Source organism: Rutilus rutilus, assembly GCF_951802725.1.
Source record: "Rutilus rutilus genome assembly, chromosome: 20".
Taxonomy (NCBI): Eukaryota; Metazoa; Chordata; class Actinopteri; order Cypriniformes; family Leuciscidae; genus Rutilus; species Rutilus rutilus.
The window spans coordinates 15,774,260-15,797,825 of NC_140225.1; the positions used below are offsets into that span (position 1 = coordinate 15,774,260).

Genomic DNA, 23,566 nt, shown 5'->3' on the forward strand with positions numbered 1-23,566 from the left:
GGTGACCCTTGTTTCCTACAGGATGATGCCTTTCCCAAGCTGCATTAGCTTGTGGTTAAGTATCAAATGTCACAGTGGCTAATCACACACCCAAGAATAGGCTTCAACCCACACAGACATCTCAGAGGATTCTGGGGTAATTTTACACCAATAGTGCCATCTAAAGGTCAAAAGGAAGACACATCTATTGTACAGGCAATATTATTTCACGGCCCAAAATGATGGGACATCTGAACCATTATATAGCAATATAATATTTGAATAATACCCTAAATAATAATTTTAAAAAAGTATATATTTTAAATATATAAATATATATAAATTACATAATTTAATATAAATATAATGTAATGCTTGATTCAAAATATGGACAAAACCGCTGTGGAAAATCAATATGGAAAAATGGAATCCTATTAAAAATGGTTATTTTAAGAATAGGTTCTTTGGGGAACCCTAACTGGTTCTTCAATGGCATCACTGCGAAACCCTCATTTGGAAACTTTACTTTTAGTGTAGGCTATACACTTAATTAGTTGTCTGTAAAATAGCCAGATTTCAAGGTTTTATGTATCAATTGTAAAAAATATATCAACAAGCAAAAACTGCCCATAACATTAATCGCATTAAGTGTTGCAGACAAAACAAATAAAAATAAAAACATGTTGCATGGCTGCAAACAGGCAGCATATCTCACATTTCCCTCATCATTTAGTCTTGTTGATCTGCTACATGTATCCTCAGTGGAATCTGATCCATCCGTCAAACACTTTTTAAAGGCATTAGAGTTTGAATCATAAAGGAGTTGACAGAGGGTAAAGGGGTGGAGGGGTTGCCCAGGCCAATGGTGCGTCCCCACCTTTCAGCCTCTGCTGTGGGAGAAGCCCAGGACCTGTGTGCTGGAAGCGAAGAATACATGCCTTTCATGCGGACCTCCAGCATCTGTCCTAAAGGAATCCCACCAGCAGTTAATGAAAGGCACCTTTTCCCTAGAGGAGGGAAAAAAAAGCTAATTTGAAGAAACTCGACCCTACTTTGCAAATCAGTCAGTAGATATCTGATTGTCACTCCAAGAGCTGGGGTCTAATCCTATTGTTTTTTCTATAGGATTACTTGTGCTGGGTACCTCTCCCCCTTTGGCACTGCACGGGAGAATAGACAGATTAAGGGGATTAGCTTGTATCCTCCTAACTTGTCAAGCTGGGATGTAAGGATCCATTGACTTCACTGTTCTGAATGAGAGAAGTGCCTAAAAAAGAGAGAAATGAAAGCCAGTGAACAAGAAAAATTCCTGAAAGAACAATGTGATTTGTTTGCTTTTGTTCCTTTTAACTTGGCTCAGTTCAAAGAGTCTCACCTAAGAAGCCGCAGTCCCAAGTCGGAAAGATATGTCGCAGGAATAAAGCAAGTATAAGAGCCCTTAGCTATGGCTGTCAAAATAACATTTAGCACAAAACAAACAAGTTTACTTGAGAGAGATTACATTGATTTTGCTGGGATCAGTGGTTGTCACTTTCTCGATGATACTCTTGCTGTGTCCGAAACCTGAACCATGCTGCCTTCGCAGGCAGAATCTGAAGGTAGCATCAAGGCTGTAGATAGCAATGTTTTCACAACATCCTATCTAATACCATGCCTTCATTTGCTGACATTTCTTTGAAGGCGGTATAGATGCACCCTGTGTGTGTAGATTGGCATCTGGTGAAGTTGGGAAAAGAAGAAAATTCATTTAAAAAACAAATTTTTTTTTTTACTTAATTTAAAATTTTAGTTACTTAATATTTGTTTGCCTGATATGTTGCTAGACTGGCCAGCAAGGCAGCTGCTTTTGTGCACCGACATACAAAGACGATATTAGAATGAAAATCAAAAGTATGACTTTAGAGAGACACTTGAGATACTTGAATCCAGCATCTTTGTTTTATGTTCCACACTTTTATTAATTCATAAATTGTTCTGGACTGTTTCTAGTATTCTTACTGGATTGCATCCTCCAAGAAAATATTTGGTTAAACTTCAGTCAGTATACTGAAATTTAATTATTAATATCCATACTTATATACATGTATTAATATAATAATTAATAAATTGATTTAAAAATATGAGTAAATTAATGAAAAATAATATTTACTCATTTTAGTCTATCTATCTGCTCGCTTGCTTGCTTGATTGCTTTCAGTTTTGCATAGGGAAATATGTCATATCCTGCCCCTTTAAATTCAGTGTCAGCTGATTTCTTGTTCTCAGCTGGTAAAGAACAACAAAGTCACGCCCTACCGTCTCTTTAGTTGTTTTTAAACGACAGATAAATCAACCAATCGTAGCTACGTTTATTTGTCAAAGCAGGAAGTGTTCGCTTGAACAGACCAATAGCAGCAGGGGGCGGGCCTTAAATAGACTTTCGGAGTTTGTGAGAGAGTTGAAAGAAAGAAGAAAGAGACGTTAGTGAAGCTAGCTCGCAGGCTAGCTAAATGTCCTGCCGTGTCGCAGATGTGTCGAAAGCCACGGGAAAGGGCGGAATGTGGGGGGTTGGATATATAAAACTGGGCATGGGGTTGTTTGTAAGTAACGCGGTTATTGGACCAGTCGGTTCGGTGTCAGTGGAGGCAGCGTTGACCGAGGTAAAGACACTGTTAGCATCATTAGCCTAGCCGGTAGACTGTGGCTGCGTTTCCAATCCTAGTGTGCTGCCTAGTTAGACAGCATTGGGAGGCATCTTAAGTGTAATGGTGTACAATACGTTGTAATGGTGCCCAGAATGCTGTCTAATTAGTCAGCTCATTAGGTTTTGAGGCACAGCCTGTCTGCTTGTGTCCACAGCGGTGACAGCAAAGATTACTTAGACTTTTGAGTCTGACATGTCACAAACATATTTTACATGGTTCATACTTGTTCTTTTTCGTCCTTTTCGAAACAAAATGATTCAGTTTTTATTTAACACAAAGGTTAGGAAGTTGACAGACTGGAGGTCTGATCTGAACAGCTTTAGCTATGTTCTTTATATGGCTTTTAAAATTGTCAGCTTGACTAAATGTAGAGGAATACATATTCAATCCTGTAACAGTGTCAAGTCATTAGAGATCATGACTTTTAAGTGTAAACTGTGTTTTTGGTAAATTCTGTAAAAAATCTAGATTGTGTTTATTATAAGATGTTATGATTTTTGGACCCACTGTATATTAAGTGTCTGTAATATCAATAATCATGTTAAATGTCTACCATACTAACATTTAAATTAATAATTTGATGCAATGCACTTATTGTGTACAAAATGGTTTTAGATTGTACTTATACATATATTTCCTTATACTGTATTGTGCAAAAATCTTAGCCACCTTAGTATTTTCATTATAGTTTCCAAGACGCTTGAAGAAACCTTCCTGCAAAGCTAACTGTGCAATATGTGCAAGTGTACCTCAGACAAAAGCTGTTTTAAACGCAAAGGGTGGTCACACCAAATATTAAAACTGAATATTTAAAAATAAAATATGTATATGTACATATATATATATATATATATATATATATATATATATATATATATATATATATACACACATACATATGTGTGTGTGTGTGTGTGTGTGTGTGTGTGTGTTATATTTATATATATATATATATATATATATATATATATACATACATACATAAAGAGTTCAGATGCAAAAGCCTCTAAGTGCCATCTGAAAATTTCTTCTAGAATGGTTATTTTTATCAAGCTCGTATATTTAAGTTAAGTCATTTCACTTACATGACAATTAATAGGTCATTTTCATTGCCATTAAAGTGAAATGACTGAACTTAAATATACAAGCTTGATAAAAATGACCATTCTAGAAGAAATTTTCAGATGGCACTTAGAGGCTCTTCATGTATGTATGTATGTATGTATGTATGTATGTATGTATGTATGTATGTGTGTATGTATGTATATGTGTGTATATATGTACATATAAAAAATATTTTGACTGCAATATATTATTTTTCTAATCTCAAATTTGCGCCTGTTAAAGAAAGGACATAAATTTGTGAATGGCCTTGTCTGCATTTGAGTAAGTGGTAAAATGTCTTCTTTGTATTAAGTTTTTAAAGTCAACAATTTGCAACCTAATTACCTTAATTTAGATTCTCATTTAGACCAATTAAAAAACATCAAGAAATATTAATCTGTAAAAAGAATACAATTCTTTGACCATTTTGTTCCATTTCAGTCTAGCTGGATTACAGGTAAATACACAACCAGATGAATGATTCATACATTTTTGTCTCGTCACTTATGTTATTCTTTCTGAGTGATGGGTAAATAATTAAAAAGGCCTGTCTATTATTACTGCTGCTGATGAAGTAAGGGTGTACAATAGGGGATTTTTCAGGCCGAGCCATGTTTTACCTGTAGGGTTGTGATCGTTCTGCAATAAACTAATTGTTTAGTGACATTTCGAATTGTACAGTTGACTGTGATTGACACTTTAATATTGGCTGTCTAGAATAAGTACATATTTAAAGATTTCGCTGATGATAGGCTGAGGCTGTTTTGACTGTTCTCATTCTGGCCTTGACTGTGAAAGGCGTGTATGTTTGAAGATGCTCTTCTTCTCTCTGTTGTGACAGGTGGTAGATCAAGGTCAGGGAATGAAGAAAAAAATAAAAAAAACAGGGAGTGAGCTGTTTGCTCTCCACAGGTGTTATCTCTGAGGGAATGTAGGTGCCTGAAAGATAGGCTGATCTCAGATCTGCTAACATGACTGAAACCACATGCCTGTGAAATGTCGAAAATTTAGAGTGGGACTTGATTAGATAATGAAAAGCAATCTATACATCACAACCTTTTTTCACATGAGACCCCCATTTTCAATGATACAGGACTGTTCAAAAGTTGGATTGGTACAATAAAAAAATAAATCTATTTCAGTGTATTTTAAATTGTAATTTATTCCTGTGACGTCAAAGTTGAATTTTAGCAGCCATTACTCCAGTCTTAAGTGTCACATGAGACTTTTCTCTTTCAGGATTCTTTGAATAGAAAATAATTCAAAAGAACAACATTTATTTGAAATAAAAATATGTTGTACCTTTTGTATTATAAGTGTTTACTGTCACGTTTGACCAATTTAATGTGTCATTGCTCAATAAAAGTAAAAAAAAACATACAAGCTCATAATTCAAACATGTGTGCCTGTAGCTATAGCAGTAGAGCATTAGTGCTAGCAACACCCACGTTTATGGATACTTGTCCCAGGAAATGCAAAAGCTGATTAAAATGTGTATACATTTTGTAGATATGAATGGGATCTGATGTCTGGAATTCAATCTTAAAGTGTCTGCATCATTTATGGTTCATTGGTTGAATGCTTTACAAATTATCACTAAAAATATTATCTGCAACACTTACTGTTGCTCTCTTTGTGACTAGGAATGTGTAATAATTAACTAATTAAACTTCAACTCAGCTGTTTGCAGCCAGTTGCCATCCCTTCTATGAACTTTTTGGCACTATGTCCGTCCTTACACAGGTTTGCAACCCTGAATACTCAGACTTTAGCTTCAGCTAGACTTCAGCTGCTTGTTATCGTTAATCGTTATCTCAACCCAACGCATTGAGAAACAAACATGCAAATAAATTACCAACCAAATATAAAACATTTTTATTCACCTATTTTTCCATGAGAAAATGATAATTTATTATACACTAACACTGCAAATACATTTTACCAACCAAACAAAAGTACATTCTATCCCTGATAGGTTATAGGCCTGCCTGATGTTCAGTAGCGGTTTACTAAATATTCAGTATATACCTATTTAAAATAAGCACTTAACTCAAAAATAACTATTATTTAATAAAATAACTAGAGAACTGGCTTGAGCACCCATGGGATCGGCGCTTATATGGCATTTTTACTCTTGAGTAAAGATTATTGTTCATCAGGCAAGATTTCAGTGTTACTTTCATTTGTTTCTATAGCACAACGCCTGAGACAACTGTCAGGCCAGCAGTTGTCATCATTACTTTGTGTATGTGAGAGGGAGTGAGGCACAGACCGCTTGTCTGTTCATCCTGTTTACTTGCATTCCCTGGCAGCGCTCGCGGGGTCTGAAATGCCATGAGGGAGGCTGTGTATGTATGTGTGTTTAAATCGAGACCCTCCGGCTAATAAAGGGGGCAGTTCATGTCGCACTGTACCATGTGTGGGTGGTGGGTGGCCCGAGCCCGACCTTATCTCTGTCTCTCTCTTGGTCTTTGCAGCCCTGTGTGTAACAAAACTCTGTCTCTGCTGTGTTGATTTTCCTATCAGACGCCTATCATGCCTTTTCTCCTGGGGTTTAGACAGGTAAAACGAGACCACGGGAATCAGCATTTTATTAATTTAATTTGCAAACGTAACTTGAATTGCATTGCGTATAATATAGTCTGAACACTCAAGGGTTTGTGTAGTGATCTGCCTCTGAATTGTATTAAAGTGACTTTTATTATCACCTGTATGTAAAAACTGTGTTGAGGACATTTATTTACTTATTATATAACACAGTGACATCAGGATGTCTTTACATACAGGTGATAATAAAAAGCACTTTAATACAATTGAGCGGCAGATCGCAATGCAAAGATATGCCAGATATGTCCAAAAGAATAAAGAACTACAACATAATCTATTCTTTTGGCCCTATTTTGCATTGAAATTATTTTTTTTATTTTTTTATTCTTCATGTGCCATGAAAAAAGTTTTTGGTGCACAAAGCTCTTCTGATATTTGTGCTGATTATATGGTTTAATTTTCTTTTTGGTTTTGCAGAACCGGCTGATTTGTGTTGGAGTGAACAACCAGAGCTACTTCTGTGATTCGGGCTACTGCTGTGGAGAAACGTGTTGCAGCTATTACTACGAGGTGTGGTGTAAGTATCTGAGTCCCTGCTGCCTATACATGCTGTAAGATCAGGTCAGTCCATGGTGTAAATGCTGTTTGCTATAGTGTCTGAAACATCCTCCAGTTTCTCTGCACTTGTATTTAGTTACTTCAAGTCTGTATTAGGCATGTGACGGTATCAAACTTTCATGTTGCGATAATTGCTGAAGCTTTTATCATATTGCAAAAAAAATTTACAACTTTTCTTATAACAAAACGAACTGAACATTTAAATACAATAAAACAATACACAAATGTATAAAGTAAACAAATGTTTCAAACAGATTAAAGTGTAAGAATTATAAGGAACAACAGGTTATCATTCACAAAAGGTCTCATTAGTTAACCTTAGTTAATGCATTAACTATTTAAGTATTTGGTGCTGTGACAAACACCATTGCAAATACCAAAATCTGAATGGCTGTTTAAAACATTTAGATACTGTTCAGAAACAGAAAGTAGCACAGCTGTTACCGTGTTACCGATGTTCCATCAGCGCCATCTGCTGTCAGTGAGTGAATGTGCATTTTCATTCAGCTCGTCTCCTTCACCCGTTCTGCCATGCGCTTCTTTTCCTTGTTGGGCTTATTTACATCTGAGTGTGTCAGCATGTCTCTTTGTTGTAAATGTATTATCAACTTTGAAATTATTCAGTATTAAAATACAGTTGTAATAGCATTTAGGGGTGTTACATGCCACCTGCAACTTTGTTCTCAAGTTGTTTGCAGTAAGCAGCCCAAGCTTATGATGCCAGCAATGGGTTGGAGGCGACATGCCTTGGGAAAAGACATCCAAGGCACGGCTCATGTTTGACACTGTAATTGTTTTGTTACCGTAAATAGTAATTAGATTTAGGTATTCAATCACGCATCGTACTGGAATCAGATCTGCATTAATTTCAAGCACAAATGTAATTGAACTTACAGTACAATGGATATGCCAGGTTTTGGTGTGTTTTTGTTTTTGTTTTTTTGTCCTAAATAATTATTTTTAAGCATCTGTCTCAGTTTTTAATTATGGGTCTGATTTGTGTATATTGCTTTTAACTTTTGTGTCATTGGCTAGTTGTTGTTCTGCCCTGTTCACGCCCATTGGCAGCGTTTCTGTGTTATCAAATTACCCCTCTCCCTCTGGTGTACCATCTATTTTAATAACTGAGGACTAACCTCATCTTCACGGTAATTGCAGCACATCGTCTGCTGAGTCAAGGGGCTGTACTTTGGGTTTTGTACATCATGCCAAATACATGCGACCCGGACAGACACAAATCCAGTGTAACCGGATCAGACCAGATCCTGTAAACAGCTGCCTTAAATTTCTTAACCCCCCTCCCCTTCTACCAGAAAAGGTCTCTGCTTTATTTGGGGCAAAGTTTCGCACACTTGTCTCACATGACATGGACCTGCATGGCTCTTACTCTTGAGTAATGAGCATCCCACCCTAATGTCCAGTACATTCTTCTCCTGGGATATGGTGACAGATTGTTAGGTTGTTTTTCAAGACATAAGGCATTTTTGTACCATTATGGTTGCATTTTATAGATTTTTTTTATTTAAGATACTAAAGGGTTAGTTCACCCAAAAATGAAAATTATTCTAGGTATATATGACTTTTTTCTTACAGCCAAGCACAATCGGAGTTATATAAAAAAAATATATTCTGGCTCTTCCAAGCTTTATACTGGCAGTGAATGATAACTGGGATTTTGAAGCCCAATAAAGCGCATCCATCCATCATAAAAGTAATCCATACGGCACCAGGGGGTTAATAAAGGCCTTCTGAACCGGAGTGATGCATTTTTGTAAGACAAAAATCCGTAATTATAACTTTATAAACTGTAATCACTAGCTTTTGGGCTTCAAAATCTCATTTACTATTCACTCCCATTATATTTCTTTTATTTCTATTAATCAAAGAATCCTGAAAACATTTATCACGATTTCCAAAAAAAAAAAAAAATAACATTGATGATAATAAGAAATGTTTCTTTAGCACCAAATCAGCACATTAAAATGATTTTTGAAGGATCATAATCTTTTGCAATTACAAGATTTTTTTTTTTTTTTTACATATATTAAATACAAAAGTTACTTTAACTTATTAAACAAAATTCACAATATTACTGTTTTGTTGTATTTTTCATTAAATAAATGTAGTCTTGGTGAGCATAAGAGACAAAAAACATTTTAGAAAACAGTTCTGACCCCAAACTTTTGTTACATGTGTATACAGCTTGCAGCCGATCAAAAAGTCGGACTTAAAAAAAAAAGTTCACTGTGGGTGGAGCCACCAGACAAGAAATCAAGCAACTTATAAAGCATCTTGTCAGGCAGCACTGTTGACAACAACTCAAATAACATGGAAGAATTGTGATTTATGGTGTGCTGTACCTGGTTCGAACATGATGTTATCTTTACTCATTAACAGTACTGTGTTTTGTGCTCTTTCATCAGGGTTTTGGTTGGTCCTGACGCTCATTATCATTCTGGGCTGCTGCTGTGTGTGTCACCACCGCCGAGCCAAACACAGACTACAGCAACAGCAGCGGCAGCACGAGATCAATCTCATCGCTTACAGAGAAGCCCATAACTACTCCTCTCTACCCTTCTACTTCAGTCAGTACCCTCTTCATTCCCCTGTCAAAATACAATATGAATTTAAAAATAAATAAACCTGTAAAATTAACAGATTTAAACGGTTTCACTTTAGTTTAGGGTCCAATTCTCATTATTAACTAATTGCATCTTACTAGGATATTGGCTGTTTATTAGTACTTATAAAGCACATATTAATGCCATATTCTGCATGACCATATTCTACATCCCTTAATCCTACCCATTATCATTAACTACCTTAATAACTATTAATAAGCAGTAATTGGGAGTTTATTGTCAAAAGTTATAGTTAATAGTGAGAATTGGACCCTAATCTGAAGTGTGACCGTTTAAACTTTAGATAGCAACTTATTGCTTCTGTAATCCTATTATAGTATATTTCACAAAGAAGAAAAAAACGAATAAAAAGGAAGTAAACATATTTACAAAGGAAGATATTTGTCAATGATTCTCAGGATCTGTTGCGCACTAAATCCTCCAGCATTGTCTGGTCAGTGTGCTGTGACTCTGCAGCTCATGCTGTATGGAGCACAGCAGACGAATTCAATTCATAATTGCAGCATCCATTGTCCAACTGAACTAAATGGTTTTTTATTTCAATAAAAAAACTAAACTCCAACGGGGGCGGTGCCGTGTGGGTAAGTAATGTATCAGTGTATGGCTGACTACCACAACAAGCCTAGCAGGCAGCCTTTAAATCTACTCATTTGTTGATAAGCGCTTCTCATTACAAGTTTGAAAAAAAGGTTACTTAGCACATGTTCCCAAATCCATGTTAAAGCACCCTAAACTCAGAACAGAGATGGAGTTTGTGTGGATCAGCATTTACTATGAACCGAACCACTCTGAGACACTGCAAACACCGGTGGATAATGAGCTGCGCAAACAAAGTTCTGAATCGGAAAGTAATCTATCTATTCATGGAAAGTAATGTGTGCTTTAGTGGTCAGTCAACAAATGCTGTCAAAATCATCTTCTTTTCCTCTTCTCCAGGGTTCCTGCCTGGCTACCTCTTACCCGCATACGAGGAAGTCGAAAACAGACCTCCGACGCCCCCGCCTCCATACAGTGCCTCTCAGCCAGCCCAGCCCACCAGCTCAGACCCCCTGTGCTCTGAACAACCAGATGAGCACTGTCCTCCTTTGCAGTGCAGCCCCACTGCCCCGCCTGCATCTGAGAACTGTTCCCCAGGACCCTGCGTAGAGCAGCCACATTTTCCCACCACACACCACCCTGCCAGAAACGCCCACAAACCACAGTACCTCAGCCTAGAGGAGGACGGGCAGCTCCAGCAGGTGGCGTGCGCTACCTCACACAGCCCAGACAAACAGGGCAGCTCCAGCGAGGACCTGACCGAACCCGGAGAAGACTGTTCTCCCGAAAACAAAGACAAGACTCCAGGGCGCCACCGGCGCTTTACGGGCGACTCTGGGATTGAGGTATGCGTGTGCAGCCAGGGGAAAGACGGAGAGGAAGAGGAGGAGATGAAAGAGCTTGTGGTGCATATGGATGGAGGGGAGCTCGAGGAGCAGGACTTCTGTGATAGCTGCAACCCCCGCGGCAGCAGCCCTCCTCTGGGTCCCGGGGATGAGGAGCAGGGCCTGGCTGCCTCAGACATGCCTCTGGAGCACAGAGAGCCTCAGCGACCTCCAGTCTGCCTCCATCTGCACACTATCAATGAACAGGATGGTCCACATCACGGCAACAACACGGACCCCCAGAGCTGAGCACAACCAGTTTCAGCAGAGACTTACTTAAGACTGCTGTCTCCCTTTACTTTCTTAAGATACATCAGTTTGTACTGTCAGCTATGTCACTTTGGGTGTACTTCTCATGTGTGCGCGCGCGTGTATGTGTGTGTGTGTGTGTGTGTGCGTGCGCATGCATGCAAGAGAGAGTTTTAAAAGGGCGTTAATGTGTGAGTCCTCACGGTTTTATGGATTAATTGGGTAATCTGTTAAAGACGTTAATAGGTCTGTTGCCTCACAGAGAGGTCACGATCAAAACCACAGGGGAAATTCTCCCGGTTATAGCCTTATCGAGCTCTGGGTGACACGCCTGTAGATTTAAGGCTTTTTGTCCGTTTTTGGGGGCTGATTGCCTCCTGAGATGAAGCTGGCACTCAAGGTCTGGGGATGTTGATTTGTGCTGGTTTTTGCTCCTGAATTCGTACTTTTAATATTCTTTTTAAATACTTAAAGGGATGGTTTACCCTAAAATGGAAGTTCTGTCATTAGTTACTTTCATCTTTGAAACAAATGAAGATATTTTTAATGAAGCCTGAGAGATTTTACCAAACTCCATTCCACCAAAACCATGACGCTTTAAAAAGTTAATAAAATTCTATATCCATATGCACATACATGGAGCACATGAAATATGGTAAACAGAAGCTGAAACGTACTTGCTTGGTATGCGACAAACGATCAAGCTTCAGCAATGTGAATAAAAACCTAAATTAGATCTGTTAATCATATTAATTGATGGTGTCTCTTCAGAAGACTTGGATTAAACCGCTCGATTCATATGGATTTATTTTACTATCTCTTTATGAACCTAAAAATAATCATGAAATATTAGGGGGAATGGAGGTGGAATTTTAATGGACTGACATTTTTCAGATTTCATTAATATTAATTTGTTTATATTGTACTCTTAAAAGATTATATTGTGCACAAAAAAATGGAAAAGACAGCCACTGAGCAGTCTGCTAACACTTCAAAGCTTTAATATTCAGTTGTTGTTGTGTTTTGTCTTTATCACGTATCTGGAGTATCTGCATGATGCTATTCAGAAAAATGAAGGAAAAGAATTCGCTTTTTTTTTTTTTTTTTTTTTTTATCAATAAGTGAACATGCTCCCTTCCTAGCAGGGTATGGTTGCCATTTAGTTTCATCATTGTATGACATGGTCTCGGGCTCTATCCAATATTTTCCATGATTATTTGCAGGAACTCGAATAGATCCACAAACAAAAACTGACTTCATCCACTTACTATATAGTAATACATTTTTAAGTTCATTATGCAAAGACTCTTCAAATGAAGGCTGAAAATACCTTTGTATATAGATTGAACCCAGCTTGTACATTTACAATAGGTGCCTTTGTTGATTCAAGTAGTTTTCATATGCCTTAAAGAGAACAGAACATGTGTCATAGAATTTCTGCATAAAATAATTAAGGGCCAGTGTGAGTGAACCTTTTGGTCAGTGGTAACTTCTTGTTTGAAAGGATCACTTGATAAGCCTTCCATAGATATGTTTGTTTTTTGCCTGTTCTGTACTCTCCCATAGTGCTTTAAAATTGTTTTTGTATCCTAACACTGTAAGGGAACTCTTGCACCACTAACAGTAACTTATGTATAGGCCTTATTACATAAAATAATCTTTCAATGTGCGTTTTATTGTAGCAGATCAGGTAAGGTTACTGTCATGCTAGTGTAGCACTTATGTTGGGTTCATGATGAGATTGAGATTTGTTTTTCTGTGGCGGTGAGACTGTCCAAAGCTGCTTCGCTGCATTCCCTAGACTGTGCGTGTGTGTGTGTGTGTGAGAGAGAGAGAGTGTCATAGTGGATTCCTTTAAGTGGATCGTTCTTCAGGCCACTGTGTTTGTTTGACCTTTGGTTTGGATTAGCAGTTAGGCGTCCTTTAATAGAGTCTTAGCTTGGGCACAGATGGCTTTTCGCCCCTGTTGATCTCCAGATCAGAGTGTTCCTGTGTAAATGGTGGCTAATTTTCTTTCAAACGTGATGTGGCTGATAAATTAGGTTCCTCGTTTGTTAGCTGGCAAAAATGGTTTTGGGAGGCAGATTCCAACACAGACATGATGCCTTCAAAAACATTTATGTAGCAGTAATCCAAATATTGAGTGTTCTGAACTATTTAGACCAGTTATATCATCATAGTTGAAGCATTTATCAAAATATTTGACCGATTAAGGGAAATCTTGAGGTTATGAAGTCAATTCAGTGAGGATTTCAAGTCATCTTTTGTCATTTTTTTCTGTAGCTTTAGTCTCCATTGTTTTTTCTCGTCCTTTGATGTTTGAGACCAAAGGTATATGAATAAAAGTGGAAATCTGAGTTACTATGTTGGATAGCTCACTGTGAATGAGATGTTCATTTTGCCTAAATAAGTTGTCATTGCACTGTTTTGACACTGAGCGGTGAGTGTGCGAGTGCTTGAAGGTGACGAAGGCTTTGCAAGCCAATTGGGTTTTTTTTCTTAAGCTTTGATTTAAGCCTGGTACTACGTTTTAGTTTTGTATCTGTAGTCACTTTCTTTTTATATAAAACTGTATTTTCTGCATTTTATAAGAAGACTCAACCAAATTAAAGAGTATCAAAGAATGTTCCATATAAATAAAAAAAAGTTATTAAAGCCAATTAATTTCTGTGAGTGATTTAGTTTAGTTCGTTTTTTTGTATTCTTCGTTCCGTAAGTATTTTTACCATTCATTCATTCAATAGCATTCATTTTTACCATTCACCCTAACCCATTTTAAAAAAAGTCTTTGTTAAAGAGTTATAAACCACGAACCAAGCCAACCAGCTACAAGGTGAATCACAACATTACAAACTTTGATTTGATGCAAAAAAGTATTTGAAAACTGGACAAAAATGCAAAAGGTACAAGACTCACTAATTCACTTTAATGGGGGAAAGTATTAACAGCATAATAAAAATAAAAATGATGGATAAATATAAAATGTTGTTTGACGTTTATAGAAACAATGCATACGTACATATACAGTATGCACACACACACACACACAACTATTTAAGTAAGAGTGTAGGAAGATTGATGTCATTCTCTGGTGTAGCTTTCTTTGCAGAATCATGGGTAATGTAGATTTCCACCAGGACTTAGACCATTAAACACGATTATTTAAAAAAAAGTTGATATAATGTAGATTGATGACATGAACGAAAATCATATACCATTGATCAACAACAACAAAACGAAGTAGGTCTGTGTTTCGTGTTAAAAATCAATTCCCCTTTGGAGAAAATGAATGGGATTTTTACTTCCAGAACTCATCTGCTGCACTGATGGATTCATATTGTCTCGAGATATGCTTGATTTGTGATATTGGATGCTTCATTATTTATTTTTTTTAAACAAATGTCTGAGAGTAGAAAATACATTTACTCAGCAGTGCTGCATTAGTGGGGATTTTTCCCAGTCTGCTCTTAGTTTAGCAATGACCTTGTATTTCTCAGGTTGAAGAACCACACCAAACTTGCCCTGGAGGTTGGGCAGAGGCTTGCCAGCGGGTATCTCTAGCGTGAACCTTTGCAAAATCCATGACAGGAAGAGGAAGAGTTCCATCTTTGCCAGGGCCTCACCGAGACAAACGCGTACTCCTGCGCCGAATGGCAGGTAGCTGGCCGATGGGCAGCCCAAACCATCACCCTCCTCGTTCAGAAATCGTCCTGTCAGAAGATGCACTGTTTTGGTAACTTTCACAGACACACACGACTTTTAGATGTCATTGCAGATTCTCACCTGGGTCAAATAGCTCAGGATTCTTCCATTCCTTCTCATCATGATGTAAAGACCACAGATTAATAATGACTCTGGTCCCTTTCTGCACAGTGTATTCTCCCACACTACAAGTGAGCAGAGAAGAAATCAGGACTCTGAAGTATTTTATGTGAACAGTTTAGTTTTCTATTCATTTTCAATAGGGTTAGGGTTCAATACACTTAAAAGCCTATTGTGGGTGTTTCAAACAATGATCATTAAATAAACATATGCATATAATATACAGTTGTAATCGAAATTATTCAACCTCCATTGCAAATAAGTTTTATTGGCAAAATGTACAGACTTTCAGCTGTTTGCAATGAACAAATCAAACAAAAGTAATTGAAATAGCTCAACACAACAAATGTTTCAAGTTGTTTCCCTAAATTCAACTTAAAATGAAACTTTTAATGACTTCTGCAGTCTCAAAATTATTCAACCCCCCTGGATAGAATCCCTTACAGCAGCACAGATCTGCAAAACAGGTGTTTTCTCAAGAACACCTGATGCAACTAATCAAAGGCTTCATTAGTTGCACCAGGTGTGCTTGAGCTAGAACACATGAAATATCTGAACTGGCTAGGTTTGATGAGTCTCATGTTTGACTGCATGTTAGACATATTCAGTGTCACGTGATCCTTCAGAAATCATTCTAGTATGCTGATTTGCTGCTCAAGAAACATTTCTTATACTTAATTTCTCAGGGATTCTTTTGAACTTTCTATTCATCGAAAGATTCATTTGAAATAGAAATCTTTTGTAACATTATACATGTCTTTACTGTCACTTTAGATCCATTAAATGCATTATTTCTGATAAAAGTATTATTATTATTATTATTACTATTAAATCTTACTGTTATTACCTGGAGTCTTGGAGCGCCACATGAGGGATGAGGAGTGGGGAGACGGGTCTGATCCTCAGGATTTCTCTTATAGTGGCCTCTAGATAAGGCAAATTCCCTCTATCACTGAGCTGAGGGTGTCTGTCTTTTCCAATCTTATTGTCTAGCTCCTCCTGAATCTTTCTCTGCACCTAATGTCAAATGCAATGTTTCATTACAAGAAAATATGAATTAATTCAGTACAGCCAGCTCAGCTGTGAGCAGCTTTATTTACCTGTGGATAATGGACAAGGTAAGCTATTGACCATTTCAGTACAGTGCTTGTGGTTTCCACCCCTGCACCGAAGATGTCCCCTACAGTCATGAGCAGGTGGTCTTCAGTTAAGCCAATATCGTGAGAGCTGGTGTTGTTATTCTCTGAACTGCGTTTGGCCCTCAGAAGTGCGTCCAAGAGGTCCCGCTGGACGTTATCACTGTAATCCACCTGTAGAGGGAGACAAATCCCAGGGAATTGAGCGAGGCTTTTTCTCTAAACGGACTTGAATGTTGAGTCTGCTGCACTACATTCATCTAAAACGGTTTTATAATTATTATTCATGCAGCTTTTATGATATCATGTTAGTTACAGACTACACAGAATATTTAGTTTTTTACCTTGTGTTCCTCATATTTCTTTTGAAGCAAATTGTCTCTGATGGAAACACACTGTCTTAAGATTCTGAGTTCTTTATTTGGGAATATCTTGAAGGAAGGAATACATAGTTATGATTTTTTATAAATTTTAGTTAACAAACCAGTTGCAACATCTGAGTGTCATAACTTTAATATGCACACTACTGTTCAAAAGTCTGGGGTCAGTAAGTTTAAATAAATTAATATGTTTATTAATAAATAAATTTAAAGGGTTAGTTCACCCAAAAATGAAAATTCTGTCAGTAATTACTCACCCTCATGTTGTTCCAACCGCGTAAGACTTTCATTCATCTTCGGAACACAAATTAAGATATTTTTGATTAAATCTGAGAGCTGGCTCACTGCTCCATAGGCTTCTAAGACACTATAACTTGCTGGCCCAGAAAATGTATTAAAGACATCGTTAATATAGTCCAAGTGACTCCAGTGGCTCAATCTTAAGTTTATAAAGCGACGAGAATACTTTTTGTGCGCAAAAACAAACAAAAATAACGACTTTATTCCACTTTTCATTTCCTTCTCTCTGGGCCTCGAGTCTTTTCACGTAGTGTTTAAGCGTAGCGCGTCTGTGCACGTCACCACGTATAACACACATGACCAGCGTCAGCCAATAGTGAGCCTACGTGGTGACGTGCAACACAGATGCGCTACGGTTATACACTACGTGAAAACACTCGAGGCCCAGAGAGAAGGAAATGAAAAGTGGAATAAAGTCGTTTTTTTTGTTTGTTTTTGCGCACAAAAAGTATTCTCGTCGCTTTATAAACTTAAGATTGAGCCACTGGAGTCACTTGGACTATATTAACGATGTCTTTAATACATTTTCTGGGCCAGCAAGTTATAGTGTCTTAGAAGCCTATGGAGGAGTGATCCAGCTCTCAGATTTAATCAAAAATATCTTAATTTGTGTTCCGAAGATGAACGAAAGTCTTACGGGGTTGGAACAACATGAGGGTGAGTAATTACTGACAGAATTTTCATTTTTGGGTGAACTAACCCTTTAAACCCATGGAACCTTCCCATTCCACAAAAGGTTCTTTATAGTGTAGTTCTATTAAAATTATAGAAATTTTATTCTATTATATTAAAATGTTCTTTACACTAAGAAAAACATAGTTCTTTTTTATAAGATCTTTTGGGGAACCCAACATTATTTTCAATGGCATTGCTGTGAAAACCCTCCTTCCATATTCCCACAAAAATATTAAGCAGAACAACGGTTTTCAACAAAATCTGCACATTAGAATGATTTCTGAAGGGTCATGTGACACTGAAGATTGGAGTAATGATGCTGAAAATCAGCTCTGCCATCACAGGAGTTAATTAGCCTATATTAAATTATATTAAAATATAAAACAGTTTTTTAAAATTGTAATAATACTTCATAATATTACTGTTTTCCGTTTGATCAAATAAATGCAGCCTTCGTGAGTATAAAATACTTCTTTTAGAAACATTAGAAAATCTTTTCCGACCCAAACTTTTGCACTGTAGTAAATTGATCATTCTTTTAGCTATAAGACACATATTGAATTAAATCTCACCTGCAGCCATGGGAAAATATCCACCAAGCTGTCCTTGGCAACTGTATCCACGATACCCTGGCTGTACTGGAGCATGGACTCAAACTCAGCATCTCCACGTTTGTATGAGGAGTTGAAACACAAAGCACACACCACGTTTGTGACGGCACGCGTCAGCTCCGGTGCCAGATCCACAGCACTGTTCTGGGTTTCAGTCAACACTTCACACATAGAGCTCGCCTCCCTGCAAACTTTAGAAGAAGAATTGAGTAGCAGGTTCAGTAAAATACATATTTTATACCTTCTTTACATATTTGTATAATATCATGTCGGCTGCTGTGTAGCTGCAGTGATACTCACTTATCTTCTCAATAGAAACTGAACCTTCACCAAACATACAAAGAGCTCCATGCACCATTTTCCGATGAAACTTCCATGTGGAACTGTAGTCAGCAAATGCTATATCTTTCCCATCTCGAGTTAACAAGTCAGTTGTAACCTTTAAGATAATTATAAAAAGCCTCATTTAAAGAAAACTCGTCTTATTACACTGTAAAGTTTAGTCAACTTGAAATGTGAAGTTGTACTAAGTGACAACTTTGATATTTGAGTTGACAAAACTTAAAATTTTAAGGCAGCATGAACAATGAAAAAAAAAATTCAGTTGCTGATGATATTGATTTAAAGCAGTTTACTTACAGTTCGTGGCCTCCCTGCAAATATTTTTCCTTTTTTGATCAGGACCTCTTTTGCATGATGGTGGTTGTTCACGATAAGGATTTTGTGGGAGCCCATCATGAGGGAATAAATATCTCCGTATTTCTTCTGCAGTTGTTGAAAGAAGATGTGTGGAGGACTGTCGCTCACAAGGCTGAGGAGACTCCCAATGATGGGCAACGAGGGGAGGCTTGGAGGAGATCTGTTCCCTGGCACAAATCCGTTCATCTTCTTTTTGAGATACAGCACAGCCAGAGTTACTGCAGATAACAGACATGAACAGAGAAGCCATGGCAGGATGAGTGGTTCAGACATTGTCAGTATACATTCAACCAAGTGTCCACCAACTCTATATCCAAAACAGCACTGCCCGTGTGTGCAAGCCGAAGGAGACTTTTATGCAAAATCTTCAATGCCACCTCCTTGACCCTGAAATAGTTTAGCTTCAGGTCATCGGGGCTGTTTTCAACAAAGCTGCTGATTGGATCCCCATACTCAAAGATGCATAAAAGTGCACATGTGAGAACGGCTGATATTTTACTCTTTAATAGGTCATTTTCCTGCAATTTAACCTTTCTATTCAACTTTTAGCTTAACTTTGTGAATTATATTTCTATTAGCCTATACAGCTTGCCAAAATATTCATTGCCAGCAATTACTACTGCATTATTTGATAGGCTTCTGTGCATTTTATAGCCTAATGCCACTTCAACAAATCTTTTATGTTTTATTTTTTTTTATAAATGGTCAAGGAAGAAGGTTAAACTTTAGAAAATGAACATAGGTGAAACTAAACTTTATATGGACTTGTCTTGAAGATTTCTTGTTTTCTGTTCATTTTCTATAGGGTTTTCAATAACATTATGACAATAACATTAAACAAGCATTAAAATTAACATAATGAGTAACTAAAATAAATAAATAAATAAAATATAGGCTATTTGTTGGTTTACGTAATATATGAATAAATAATAAAATCTTAAAATAATATGTTTTCCCTCACAATAGCTCGAGTAACAGTATTAACATGGGATGTTTTTAAATTTGCTACGTTTAATGCTAGATTCTTTTTTATGTTAAATAATTGATTATATTTGATTGGTTTCACAACACAAAAATAAATGTGCCAAATAAACTGCGATATGCGTGACTTTACTCGACTTAATCGGAAGAGCTCTCTTTTTAGATATAATTTTCATAGTAACTAAAAACCTATCTCCTCTCGTCAGTGTCGTCAAAGACTGTGTCATTCGCGTTCGCATTTTAAATTGTCCCTCTCCAGGACCCGTAGTAAACAGTGATGGCTTCCTCCGAGACACAATCGCGCTTCGGTCAATCTGTTAAAGGTTTATTGTCTGATAAAGTCACTTCTTGCAGTGGAGATGTGATCGCTCTAACCCGTCAAGTGCTGAAAGGATCCCGGAGCCAAGAAGTAAATATACGAAACGTTTTCTAACGCGATATTGTTTCTGTAACTGTTTTCCTCTTATAGCAATAAACACCGGAGGCGAGCCTCAACTTATTACGTTGCCTAGATAACATTTTTGGATTGCATAGGCCCAAATATTCGGTGTCATATGATGTTCAGACATGCTGTCTAGACACTGGGTTTTAGGACGCATTCTGACAAGGCTCCGTATTAATGCAATTCATATTAATATTAATATTTGCATCGGTCCCTTCTACTTTACAGCTACTCAGTCAGGCAGCGAGAAATATGGTTATTCAAGAAGATGCCATTCTGCATTCTGAAGATGTATGTGATATAAAAGCTTAATTATTATATTATTATTTTTTGGTTTATTATTATATCTTTAGTAAAGCAGATTTAACTTCTTCAAGTATCTTTATTCTTACAGAGTCTACGGAAAATGTCTATTATAACGACCCACTTGCAATATCAGTAAGTATATAGTATACTGCATTTATCTTCATAATCATCTTGTACACTACCAGTCAAACACTTTTAGATCCTAAGGCTGTAAATGCATAAAATAATTGTATTCGTTTTGTAAACGGGTGTAAAACTAGTAAACGATGGCATCAGTATGAATTTCGTTACAAAATTAAGTTAACCTTTTTTGTCTCTATGTCCCAAAATGAATGCCTAAATATAAGAGAGAGTCTGTCTAATATATTTATTTACCTCTTAAATCCAGGCAAGAAGCCATTCAAAAGAAGTAAGTCATAATATTTAGCCTACATAATTAAAATCTATACAAAATTACTTTCAATAACTCTTCATCTTTAATGTCGTTCACAGTGTAGAACACTCCAAAAACCTGCAGGACCAGCTAAGACACTTGATGAAATAATGGAGCTCTTTTAACATCAAGCTGTTTTAACAGTAGATCACATCATAATTTGAGACTGCAGATGATGGCTCATTTCATAGCAGATTTGCTCTTTTAGAAAATGCACAGGTCATCATCCTCTTCTTTTTTATGGCTTGCTATTGGATGCTCATGCAAAACATGCATAATACCTTAAAGGGATACTCCACTTTAAAATGAAAATTCTTGAAACAACATGAGGGTGAGTATATGATGACAGAATTTTCAATTTTAAAGTGGAGTATCCCTTTAAATTGAAGGATTTTCTGTGAAAGACTATTTCCAGTATTCATATTTGTCATAATGTCAAAACAGGTTGCACTGTTTTTGTCTCATCTTTTAAGCATACATTTGTGTAAGAACATTTGCTTTTAGACTTTTAAATCTTGAATTCATTGTACACCTACTGTACAAATTGTATTTTCTTGTTAATTTATTTGTTGTTGCGCTATATTTGAGTGTATTGTATAAAATGGCACAAATAATTGTTTCTGCACGTTTTGCTAATTCTTTATTGTGTGTAAGCTTGGAGCAGCTTTATGTGGAAAACTATGGCAAATGGATGAAATGTGTCCTTTGTTGAAAGTCCAACACGGGGTAAATGATAACGTTCATCCCACATGCAATATCAGCAGCTCCTCTGCAAGGGCAAGCAGATGGATTTCCATGACCTAGAGCGAGGCCTTGAGCATAACTATCTACTTCAGCAAAGTTTTGACTCTTATCTGCAAGACATTGTATTGTAACAATTGCATTTATAATATGTTGACAGTTACATAACTTTTTAACAAAACGAATAATTCAAGAAAATGATAAAAACCATTCAAAAGTGTTGAGAAAAAATAGCTGGTCATGCAATATCAACAGTTATAATAAACACAAGTTCATTTTAAGTCCTTGTTAAATGGTCTTGCACTTTGCACATCTGCCCATTCATACTCACAGGATCATGTGACCTTGAATTGGAAAGAACGTTTTGTACCTCCCATAGTTCAACTTATCAGTAACCAAGGTCTAGACAAGAGCTTGTGTAAAGGCAAGTCTTGATTTAGTCATTACTATTAGAATGAGTTTTTCAAAAGGACAATGTCTTATGACCTAATATATAGGCCTACAAAATATTCTTTACCTTGATTTATGTGGAATGTACATAGAAATCGCTCAGAGCAACATTGAGTGCTTTTTCACACAATGATAATCGCCCATTTAAGAATATTTGCATATTAGTTTTATCTTTACGAATTTATCAATCTATGCAAAACACCAGTTTTCCTTCTAAATATGACACTGTATAATAAAGCAAACTAGAAATATTTACAGAACTAAGCATGGTTGTATTCGTGTTGTGCCCTTCAAATCTGCAACATCCTCTTGCACATTTTACGTTGCTCCGTTTGACTCATTCAGGTGGTACTGATTTTGAAAAGAAAGTCGAATAGTCAATATGCGTTATTGTTAGGGTTTTGGCTCCCTCTATAGGCAAAACAGCAGCCAAACACATTATTAAAGAGCAAATAAATAGTCTGGGGAGATTACAGGTTTGCATGGTTTAGTGACTACAAGGATGCAATGATGGCCCTATTATAAATGAAGGTACTAGGTTATGATATGGTTTTTCAATATTTTATAGTTTATATATATTATTTTGTACATATTCAATATATTCATAAACAAACAGATTTCCAACACAATGTCAATGTCACAATGTTTCCCAGAACAGGAAAGAGCAAGAATGATGCGCACTAAACTCATACATTCAGCAGTTTTACATTTGTATTGTTTTAGGGTTTAGTTTTGTTATAATTGAAAGGGTTTCCATAAACATCTTGAGATTTCAAAGATGTTTTTGTGCTATTTCATTTTGTGAATAAACTTATGCTTGACAAGCATACGAGAAATAAGCCAAAAAACATACACCTGCGTTCATTTACAGGCTTATTACCGTAATCATTATAATACACCGGACATTGACTTGACCACCATATATGTAAACAAAATACAATTAATTATAACTAAACTGGGTTTTGTTATAATGTAGGCTATATGTAGCCTATTATTGTATTTTGTTTACCTATATGGTGGTCAAGTCAGTGTCCGGTGTATTATAATGATTACGGTAGTAAAAGGTGTATGCTTGGAAACACATGGCACTGATGAAGTGTTGAGCCCGGAAACTGACTTGACCACCATATAGGTAAACAAAATACAATAATAGGCTACATATAGCCTACATTATAACAAAACCCAGTTTAGTTATAATTAATTGTATTTTGTTTACATATATGGTTAATATCCCCACCCCAAAAGTGGTTTTAAGTCAGTTATTTATATCTTTTGCTGTAGTGTGTCAGTAGGAAATATCAGTTTACATTTCCAAACATTCTTTTTGCCATTAATTGTAATAATCC

The 23,566-nt window shown here is 36.7% G+C and overlaps 3 protein-coding genes across 3 annotated transcripts in view; 2 read left to right on the plus strand and 1 right to left on the minus strand.

The window, feature by feature from the left end:
• Window positions 1-12,305, plus strand: part of LOC311279998 (F-box/WD repeat-containing protein 4-like) — a 44,730-nt gene extending 32,425 nt beyond the window's left edge. The window contains exons 9-11 of the mRNA XM_084391863.1: window positions 6,792-6,891; window positions 9,356-9,517; window positions 10,511-12,305. Coding sequence (XP_084247989.1) covers window positions 6,792-6,891; window positions 9,356-9,517; window positions 10,511-11,244 — 996 coding nt within the window. The 3' untranslated portion in view covers window positions 11,245-12,305. The remainder of the gene's footprint in view (window positions 1-6,791; window positions 6,892-9,355; window positions 9,518-10,510) is intronic.
• A 1,844-nt stretch (window positions 12,306-14,149) lies between these two features.
• cyp17a1 (cytochrome P450, family 17, subfamily A, polypeptide 1) lies at window positions 14,150-19,191 on the minus strand. The gene is made up of 8 exons (XM_084391862.1): window positions 18,808-19,191; window positions 18,469-18,607; window positions 18,130-18,359; window positions 16,547-16,633; window positions 16,167-16,376; window positions 15,914-16,083; window positions 15,028-15,131; window positions 14,150-14,954 (listed from the first exon to the last, which is right to left on the minus strand). The coding sequence occupies exons 1-8, from the start codon at window positions 19,138-19,140 to the stop codon at window positions 14,671-14,673; spliced, it is 1,557 nt and encodes a 518-aa protein (XP_084247988.1). The 5' UTR covers window positions 19,141-19,191; the 3' UTR covers window positions 14,150-14,670.
• Window positions 19,192-20,097: 906 nt separating this feature from the next.
• On the plus strand, window positions 20,098-21,648 carry borcs7 (BLOC-1 related complex subunit 7). The gene is made up of 5 exons (XM_084391967.1): window positions 20,098-20,257; window positions 20,519-20,581; window positions 20,685-20,728; window positions 20,985-21,005; window positions 21,089-21,648. Exons 1-5 carry the CDS (start codon window positions 20,126-20,128, stop codon window positions 21,138-21,140), a joined length of 312 nt encoding a protein of 103 aa, XP_084248093.1. The 5' UTR covers window positions 20,098-20,125; the 3' UTR covers window positions 21,141-21,648.
• Window positions 21,649-23,566: the final 1,918 nt, after the last annotated feature.